We start from the raw sequence: 10,466 nt of genomic DNA, 5'->3' as shown, positions 1-10,466 counted from the left end.
TGTACTGAATGATTAGGTTTTTATTTATCCATTGAGAAGGCTGGTATGTGAGTGAACAAGAAAAATGTATAATGCACCTCTACATTAAAACATTTCCAGGTAAATATTCATTAAGAACAGCATTCAAATGTACCAGACAAGCAGGGGGGAAAAGCTGAGGAATGAGTACAGTGACTATTACAATGTGCCATGACAAGATTTCCAGAAAGCATTCAGATAATGTCCTGCAGTCACAGCAGCAAGAAGGGCCATTCTGAAGGCATAGCGCAGCTTCAAAAATAAAGCCATTTTCCCTTGGAAAATGGGATCAAAACGTAGCGGCGGATGAGCGCTGCTTTGCGACATGATCAACCTACATAGACAAACGAACCTTAGTCTCCCCTTCATGAGGCTTACAGCAGAGCCTGGGGCGACACGCTAACAAAGATCACAGTGGAGAGAAGGAATGCATATGACTTAGCTGGATCAGCGTGGTCCAATAGGCGATGGAGGCTACATTAGATCTCCCATGCCATCACCATCACAAAGGCAGACAGGTGGCTAGTCCCAAATGAGCCCTGACCCCCTTTGCAAGACCACAACCAACAACCAAGGCAGCCTTTGGGAAAAATTGTAATTGGATGACAAAGGTAGAGCGGATCATTAATGACTCAAATCTGGTCTTGGCTTTCTCTCATCACATTAGCTTTATACATACATCCCTTTCGGATGAACAGTGCATTACACAAAAGTACAAGGGAAAAATACTGGTTTTACACTATACATTTTCTAAAATATATACAGAGTAAAATAAGTTATGTTTCCATAATGAGTTGTAGCCAGTCTGCACTTGTGTGCAAGTATATGCATTTGTGTGTGAGCGTATACCAGAATATCCAATATATATCACACAGTCAAGAGTCTCTAAAGGCAGCTACTTATTTGGTTAAAGAGTGAGTTTTGCGTGAAGACCTGTTGAAGGGGACTCTCCTCTCAGAGCAGATCAATAAACAGATATATTTCTCTTTTTACACTCCCTGAAGGCAAACATTTCCCACAGGGTTACAATTACATGTTAAATATCCTAACATTTACAACCTAGGATGTTAGCTCTAATAAAAAATACATTTCTCAAAAAAATATTCTTGCAGTGCTCTTCTCTTTCAAGCATGCTTTTGAAAACTTTTTTTTTTAAACAAGATTTTTCAGTTTGCTTATGAATCTTGACAGTGTGTCCTCACACATACGACACCTCCTCTGGACTGTCTTACATGCTTCAATACCATCTTCCAGCCCAGGCACCGAGGAGCCCACCGGTAGGTACGATAGGCCCATCAGGTCAGACCCAGCAAAAAGAAAAAAATAAAGGAAAACAACAAAAGAGAAAAAAGTTATCATCCCACTGCGTCCTCTCTTATTCTCTCCCAGGCACACCACCACATGACTTATTGCAACTGAATTTTGCAAGTTGGCTTAGTCTGGGAAAAGGTGTTAGCTTTAAGCATTCATACATGTAATAATATATATTAAGAGTCACAGTTATTCCCACACATCCTTTAGCCCTTTATAGGTGGAGTCTCTGAAGCCCCTCTCTGTCTACCCTCTCTCTACAGCTGAGGTGAGGTCTGAGTAGAGCAGGGGGGGTATTTTTGTCCAGTCTAGTCCAGGCCTGCAGCACCACAGGTTCACAGTCCAGTGCTGACCATGGTGGTGTGGGGCTGGCAGGCCTGCGCCTGACTCAGAGCCTCACGGATCTGCAGGTTGAGCTCCATGAGGCGGGTGCTAGCCTGAGACAAGTCCCTGCTGGGACCCACCACCGCCAAGCAGCCCGTCTGGCCCAACGTCTGGTGACGGAAGTAGATGTGCAGAAGGGTCTGGACTGCATTGTCTGTCTCGTTACCAAAGATGTCGTTAGGCCACAGAGACCTGTAGATGAAAGAGGGTGGGGGTGAGTACATGCAGAGAAGATTTTGAACAGAAGTTGTAATCATACAGAACACGTTTCAAGCAGTCGGATGAACATTTTTCTAATTGTTTTCATTGTGTTTGATGTATTTTTGTTCTGTTTGTGCACACCAGGTGCCTTGTTTTATATAGTTTTTGGTGAATACCCCATTTTAAACATGTTCAGGTCTGAGCAGAAATACACCTACTTCATTTCCGCTTTTAGATCTCAAGGAAAACTGAGGAAAAAAGTTGGTGGTGGTTGTACCTTTCCAGTGAATTTTACCAATCAATAAACTGCATCAGACTTAAGAGTATTGTGACTGAAATGGATAGGTTTCTGTTTTTCTGTTCTTTAGTTACGCTAGCTATAGTAGGTGATTGACAGCAGCTGATGATGATGGAGTTGCCTAGTGAAATCAAAAGGATGCTGCCAGCTCTTCTGCTTGTGAAGACTTCACTAACACTGTTTTCAACTCTACAAGGCAAAACATAGCACTGCATTTTATTGTTGCAACTAATGATTATTTTCATGATCAATAAGTCTAACATTTAATTGTTTAAGATATTAAAAACCCAAACATATTCAAATTGCAATGAGAACAAACATTTAAAAAAAAGTTGTAAACAGCAACTTTCTAGAGCCATGACTTGAAACATGATTACTCCTTATTTATTAAATTGTCTTTGATTAAGTTTTTTTGGTCAGTTGGCTCAATCAATTTGTCGACCTGTCGTATTTGCACAAAAAGTTGTGTCTGTGCTCTGGAATTATAATGTTCATCTTACCTAAAGACTTTGACCTGTGTGATGGCAGAGTTGAAGTCTCTGGCTCTGAGAGTTTCAATCAGTGACTGGATGGCCGTCTCTGTGTTGTTCTGAGCAGTGTCTGACATACACACATCCTCCTGACTATCATTTCCTGTTTCTGCCTCCTTCAAACAGCTCTCTAGGATAGTGAGCTCTTCAGACATGTTGGTCACCTTAGAAACAGAGACATAAAAACATTAATATCATATCACAGCATATATGTGCAAAATTAACCTCTTGACTAAACATTAACTGGAATAGCTGACCCCATCACTCCGTATGAGAATTTTTAAAATTTCATTACTTAAATCTAATTAAAGCTCCAGCAAGATGCAGCACAGACAGGGATCGACTGCAGTCCACATTCAGCAATGATTGCTTTAGCTATTCTGTAGTTAAAAGAACCACCAATGCCCTGTATTTTACAATAGAACGTACTGATAATTTATGTACAGTATAATTTTAATTTAAAATAAAATTTAAAGAAATAAACTAAATAAACAAAACATTTTATGACAAACAACTACAGAAAAAGAGACAGCAATCTGTGGAACAGTGCTCTTACAATATGATGTAATATAATGCAATTTGTCTGTTCTTGATTCTCTGACAAAGGAGATGGGAAAGATGTAACCTTCCACAGTGTCTTTCTGAGGGAAAGATAAACTCCAACTAAATGTAAAATGCATTTCAGGCATGTTTTATCATTTCAATGTATGTCGGAGACCTAAACAACAATGTATCCATGCAAAGTCATCTTATTCTGAAGCAGTCAACAACAAATCCAGGATGGTTTTAGTCTCACCTCTGCCTCTCTCTTGATGGTGTCCACCCTGCTGATGAGCTTACAGTAGGCCTGGAAGAGCAGCAGCAACTGAAAGTGCAACTTATAAAGCCTGCGACATAACTCCAGCTCCTACAGAGACAGAAACATTAACAGAGTCACGTGCCTGCATAATGGTCTAACCTGCACTGAAATTACTCTGATGATCATATGATTAGACAGATGGGTATCCTGGGTTAGAGACGTGGGAGTAGATGAAAGGGTTAACATGGCCGAGAGCAGAGTGCCATCCGGTTTGGGCCATGGAGCAAGAGGTAAGTCTACCACTAGTAGAATTAGTCATGAGATTTCAATTAGAAAACTATCTATCACCACCTCCTGTGATGCTCCCTATGGGCCACTGTGACCAGTATGGCCGACTAGATGAATAAAACAAAAAAAGTGGGTAATTATTAAAAGTTAAGACCCTAATCCAGGAAAACATGGAGGGAGAAAAAAATGGCAATTTGAACAGATATAGAAATGGAACAATACACATGCAAAATGAAAGTAATCTTATCCTGACAACAATATGATCGCTCCACCCGTCCTCTACCAACACAGGCACCCCTCTGAAATCATCAGTAACTCTACAATGAATACATGTTTAGACATCTTCATCTATCTGCAGACAGAATCAGTATGCAGTACAAAACGGTTAAGACACTGATTATCCAGGCTGGATGTAACGACAGAAAAAAGAAGAAGCATATATTGCAATACAGGATAACTTATGATTGGGTAGATGGGAGAGTTGAGCTGGGTTACATGACCGATCAAGGCAGAGACAGATATACAGAGGTGGGTTAGGGTGGTGGCAGAGAACAGTCTGTGGTTGTCAACAGCACCAGTATGTACAGAGAGGGATGAGATGATCAGTGTTTTGTTCAGATGTCATGATTATTAAGAGTCCATAATATGAGAACCACTTACTGCTAGATTTTCCATTTGCTAAGCAAGAAGGTGAGCAGGTCACACAAAAAAACCAACAACAAACAAAACAGAAGGAGAGAAAGACCAAGAATTAGTGAGCTTTAACATGGCAGATGAGACACAGTGACCTGATGGGCAAGGAGCGGTGGTTTATCATCTTCCCTTGACACAGGTCAAGGAGGGCTCAGTGACAAAACACATATGAGCTCACTTCAGCAGACAGAAACCTTTATTCTGAGAGGCTGAATAACAGCATGTATGATGAGGGAGAGGAAAGATATGGTAGAGGCTACAGAAGGAAGGAGAGTGGAGTAAAGGACCTCTGAATAGGTCACCGTTGTGACTGAAAACAGCACATCAGTTTTAACCTAAGACAGCATTTAGCTGTGAGCATGAAGTCCACAGATCTGTGCAAGACACTCAAGCTACGTCAAAATGTCAACAATTCTAGGATGTGAAGTGAGAGACCATGCAAAGACGCAAGTGAGGACAATTGAGTTAAAAATTGAAAACCTGTATGTCTGTCTTAAAATTCTCATCTTTCTTCATTCTTTAACTTAATTATCTCCTAATATATACAAACACACACAGTATATACATATTATGCTAATTAATATGGTATGAATGAAACAAATGAGTTGTATAAGACTCGCTGTATAAGAAAGACAAAAAAAATACTATCACATTTAAAAAAATAATCATATTTAGTCAAAGTAATGTCAACGTGTTTTTAAAATTTATTGTTAATATTTTTTCATTATCAAAAAGAAAGAAAAAACGGGTCTTTGGGAAAATATCAGAAAAACTAATGTTCCTGTCAGTGGCTGGAGGGGAATGTTGGGATCTGTGTTTGTTTGACAGCAGCTGGCAGGCTGAGCCCCGGCAGGGGAGAGTAAGCTAACCTGTGCTGTAGCCTACATGTCATGGGCCTGTTAGTGGTAGTGAAGAGTAAGGACCACACCAGCATCTAACTGGACCGAAGTGACATTTGCAGGTACGTTTACATGCTGTTAAATGTGCTGCAGCTGAGCAGCTAATTAGCTATGTAAAATTATGTTAGCAGTGCACTTTTCCACTGTGAATGTTTGTTTGGTCGCTTGTTCAACAAGCTAAGGTGCAGGACAGGACTTGTGTTCATGTTTGTAAGTTAGATAGGAGGAGACTATCAGGAAAGCTAATGTGGGTTGTTGTTCAAAGTCTGTGTCTCTTGTGTTGTGTAACATTAGCAGGCAGCTGTCTGGCTCAGTGTGACCTTCTGCCTATGACAGAACGCTGACATTACTGCTTTATGCAAATACGGTTTAAAATGAAGCCATTTGGCTGTATAGAAACAAGTTCTCCATCTACGTAGACGGAGAACTAACGGTATTCTGACGAACAAATGCAAAACTAGGGGGCGTCATCAGAAAAAAAAAAAAATTAAATACAAATTTTTCCCTTTCAGTTTCTGATATTTCTCAAAGGAGAATGCAGGACGTGATTTACACAGCAGTTACTGTATGTATGCTGTAGCAGACAAAAAACATGCCTTAATTTCAGCTGTACCTTAAGCCTTAATGAAGAGAGAGAGAGACCTCACTGGTTACAAAATTCATCCATTCGTCATTTAGTTGCAGTCTAACAATTTTCCTACCAGATCCTAAAAGTCATACTGATCAACATAAATTACAAATAACATTCCCAGCCATCAAACAAGTAAGTGTTCATTCCTACCTGTGCATGAGTATTGGGTCGTTGGCTGCTGTCTTTATCCCCAAATGTTTTCCTGCAGTTCTCCAGCCACTACAGGGTTGGGAGGACAGGAATAGGTGAGAATCAAGACAGGAGAAAAAACAACAACAACAACAACAAGGATTAGGGGAGGGATTGGAAGATTGGTAACAGAGGCAATACAAGAGCTTTTTTCCTCCCTTGGACGTCTGCATCTACATTTGTGTGCGTATATAATAAAAGGTTGGTCAGGGAGGAGATTTAATAAGTGTGCTGTACTTAGCGAATTAAAGAAGGCCTGTTCCAGAGCACGAGATAGTATCTAGCCCTCCAGGGACCATTGACGTCTCATTCAATTAGCGCCCCTGCATCCCAGAACCCTCTGCAATCTCATCTCTTCTTTTCGTTCCCCTCCCCCTTCGTTCCTCCTCCCACCACTCACAGCTTCTCCTGCCTGGCCTTCTATAACTGATTTAGGAGCACTGAGGGTTATTTTTATCCCCTCAGCAGGGGATGTCACTAGTGATGCAGAAACTAACGGCAGCTAAATTACTCATACCACACACTGATTCAGTGTCTGCCAGATGAGACAGACTGGAACTTATCTTGTGCAGCACTAGCTATTTGTCTCAGGCTCATTTTAAAACGAAAACGATCTCCGTACACATGAGCGTTTAGCACCGTTTCAGAAATAATCTCGGTCCATACTAACATGTATATTCACATACACTGGGTATGCATGCGCCAGTGTAAACAGGAAGCAGATTGTCTACTACTGTCTATACTTAAGAACTAAGATCTACCTGTATCTTTCTCACACACACACTCAGGCGAATTTAATGGGGTGAAAAAAACTAATTTTTCAAACACAGTTACAAAAAAGTGGTTTTATTTATAGTAGCCACCAACTAAGATACTCCAATACTACTAGGCTGCTACTAGGTTACTATAGCCTATATACTACATACATTACGGGGTCAAGAAATTTGGTCAGCACACGTTTCCCCTCGGTCACATTAATAGCTCTGCTGGGTGGCTTTTAGTCCCTGTCGTACTGGAGAGCAGCATTTATGCTTAGTTTGTTTAGTTTCTTTGAACTTCACAATAGTTGTGCAGAACAAAACAAGCACAGACAACAAAAGGAAGGTCCTCCATGTTTATGTCCATCGCCCTCCTCAAAGCAAACTGTGCCTTCAAATGTCCAAATGAACCCCAAAGTGATAGCCCATAGTTCTGCTCCTGTAGGTTCAGGGGATAAGCTGGATCATCCAGAAGAAACACAGCGACAGCATCTTCACCCTCCACCAATTCTTTAGGGCAGGAGGGAATTGTCCCATCTTTAAGGTCGAATAATAGCTTGCCTCCTGCGCATGTAGGCAGCAGTAGCATTATAAAATGCAGAATTTAACTGCACAACAGCTGCTAGCATAGACAACAAGGCCAGCAATGCCTGTAATTCGTTATCCATGTTGGTAGTCATGCTGGTAGTCAAGGCTGATGTTTGTTTTCTTCCGGAAAAGGGTCATGTGATAGGGTCATGACGAATCAGGGAAGGACACATTGTGACGAATCAGGAAGCGAACATGGGTGTCTGCGTCATCGTTTTCAAAAGTCTCCAATTTCCGCCCGTCCAGCTTAAAATGCAATCCTGGAGTTTTCAAACTAAAACGGGGTCAGCAGCGTTTTCAAAAGTCTCTGTGTTAAGGGTTTGAAAACGCCGGAGTAGTGTGGACCTAGGCGTAAACGTAGCAAAAGTTATGAGTTTTAAAATGGAAACGTATTAGGTGTGGATGTAGCCTCAATGTCCTCTTGGCCTTCCATGGTGCAATGGCAAAGGGATAAAGGGCAATATACACATGCTTCCTAAGACCATCTCTGTTGAGATGAGAGGCTATTATGAGACAGTTCCTTAGAGTCACACACACACAGACACACACATATCCTAACACAGCAACTTAAACTGCAGTTGTGGCAGTCTTAAGAATCACAGAGGATGTGAGGCAACGTGTCCTGAGGGAAAAAGGTTAAAAGAGAATGGGAAAGCACATATGGTGAGTGTGGAAGATACGTGGTGACTTACAAGTTCTGCTGCTTCTCTCTTGGCGTTGTAGGTGTCCAGGTGTTCCTGTAACTCCAGCACACTAAACTTCAGAGTCTCCAACAGTCCACAAGAGACCAGCTACAACAGCAAGACAGGACAACACATACATTAACCCACAACACCACCCAATACATACACAGTACATGACACAAAAATATCTACAGCAGGACACATGTACACATTAAGGAATGTGCATAACATGCAGCACTATTTTTGCAAAATAATAGGGAACATGTTTGTGCAACCACATTATTTTATTTTAGCCCTATCAGTTTTTTTAAAATTATTGCAGACAACCATGCAGAACAGCCTCACCGTCTCTGCATCCAGCAGCACAGTGGGGCATTGTGAGCGAGATGTCATGACTTCCAGGGAACTGAGGAACTGATTACCCATTCGCTGGAGCCTTTCCCCGAGAAAGCGAACAGATGAATGTGTAATGGAGCCAAATTTCCTCTGAATGCTCTGTATTAAACAAGGATGTGGAATAAAAAAGGAAAGAAAAAAATCTTGAGAATGCTCACTAGTAAAGATTGTAGATGCAACAGATGCAGTGTAGTACTGCCACCCAAAAAACCCCGCAAAAATAACCCCCCCCCCAAAAAATAACATTTAGAAGGCATTTACCTGAAAGAGTCGGGAGAACACGTGGAACGTGTAAACAGCAGAGGAACCATCTGTATCTGACAACATCTGGTTGACATGGCAACGCCAAGCATCTTCCTCATTGTCATAGGCAACAGGCTGGAATGCTGCCAGGATGGCAGAGAGGAACGGCGAAGGGGGCGGAGAGGCCTGAATCTCTGGGAAGCAGTCTGCGTCACCTTCATCTTGACTGAAACACACACGGGGGCCAATAAGCTACAATCCGACACTCCCCTCAGTCTTTACTGAAGGACAAATGTAAACACACACACATGCTCATCCTTGCTCGCTGCAAGTAAACAACCTCACATTGCTGTATCTCTGCCTCCCCCACTGCAGATTTTGCTGCAGTATATTGAGCGCTCTAATCTACTGCAGTGCTCTAGCATAATAACAACATGTGAGTTATTAGCATTTTAGCATCATGCAAACTCTCTCTCCCCCACACACGCACACGTACAGATACTCACAGGCCTGTAGGACCAAACAGCCTGAAGAAGCAGACTGAATATAAGTATCTAAAGCCTGCGCTGCCAAGCGCTGTAGCGGACACAGTCTCTGTCCTCATCCTCACCCCAACTATCGCTTCCTTTTTCTCTTTCCCTTACTCTCTCCCCTTGTCTGCAGCTCGACTGTGCTGCAACTGCTAACAGCACTAGCGCACTGCACTCCCATCCCACACAGGACTGCAGAGAGCTCTGTACGAGCTGGGCATCTACACACACACACACACACACTTCTGCAAAACAGAGCTAGCTCCCATCCTCAGACGTACAACATTGCCGAGTTGTTTTTATCTTGCTCTCTCCCACTCACATAAATCCTCATACACAGAAAAACACTAAACTGGTTAGTGACCCACTATTTTCAGACAATCACTCAGAGTACACCCCACTCACACACTTGCCTATCAATCATACATGGCTTAGCTAAGTGAAAGACCTTGAGTACAGTGATGCATGCAAGTACAAGGCTAAGTGAGTGACTGTGTGTGTGTCTTCATGTTTGTTCAACTTTGCTTCTTCATATTGCTTCAGTGTAGTTTAAAACTGTGACTTAACAACTGTCCTCCAGCCAGAATTGGCCCACCTTGAAGAGGGAATGTTTAAATGTGGATTGGAGCCAGCCTACCCTGGCCCGCCTTCATAGTTTTGGCCCACATGGGAGCCATGCCAGAGAAGAAATTACCCATCATACCATCGTAAAAACATTGGAAATTATCATGTCACTTGTAGTTTCAACAAAAAATTAACAAATGTAAGCTGTAGAGTGAGTGTAGAGTGAGCTGAGTGTAGACATTGCTTTCTTAAATGGACAGTTCCAATCAGGGTTTCACCCAGAAAATTGGTTAGCAGAGGGGGTAAAGAAAGTGTTGCCTTGTAAAAGTTGCAACGTGCTGCTCTGATTAATAACTACAAAGCAAACATACAATGTGATCAATCACAATCAATTAAGAACTTGCTGAGCTGAACTAACAGATCTTGATGTATCTCATCGTGCTTCCAAGTTAGTAGATGGCAG

General features: G+C 41.8%; 1 protein-coding gene across 18 annotated transcripts in view; it reads right to left on the bottom strand.

The window, feature by feature from the left end:
- Positions 1 to 5: 5 nt before the first annotated feature.
- Positions 6 to 10,466, bottom strand: part of fryl (furry homolog, like) — a 69,803-nt gene continuing 59,342 nt past the window's right edge. For 15 of the 18 annotated variants that reach the window (XM_044199744.1, XM_044199743.1, XM_044199729.1 and 12 more), the window contains 8 exons: positions 8,928 to 9,135; positions 8,616 to 8,765; positions 8,280 to 8,378; positions 6,203 to 6,271; positions 4,490 to 4,507; positions 3,539 to 3,649; positions 2,713 to 2,906; positions 6 to 1,905 (listed from right to left, as the gene is read on the bottom strand). In XM_044199744.1, the coding sequence (XP_044055679.1) occupies positions 1,665 to 1,905; positions 2,713 to 2,906; positions 3,539 to 3,649; positions 4,490 to 4,507; positions 6,203 to 6,271; positions 8,280 to 8,378; positions 8,616 to 8,765; positions 8,928 to 9,135 (1,090 nt within the window). In that variant the 3' untranslated portion in view covers positions 6 to 1,664. The remainder of the gene's footprint in view (positions 1,906 to 2,712; positions 2,907 to 3,538; positions 3,650 to 4,489; positions 4,508 to 6,202; positions 6,272 to 8,279; positions 8,379 to 8,615; positions 8,766 to 8,927; positions 9,136 to 10,466) is intronic. The other 3 variants (XM_044199731.1, XM_044199738.1, XM_044199747.1) reach the window with 1 other exon arrangement.

This window comes from Siniperca chuatsi, linkage group LG6, assembly GCF_020085105.1.
Source record: "Siniperca chuatsi isolate FFG_IHB_CAS linkage group LG6, ASM2008510v1, whole genome shotgun sequence".
NCBI lineage: Eukaryota > Metazoa > Chordata > Actinopteri > Centrarchiformes > Sinipercidae > Siniperca > Siniperca chuatsi.
Note: the sequence above shows the minus strand (reverse complement) of the source record. Positions and strands in the feature narration are given on the sequence as shown.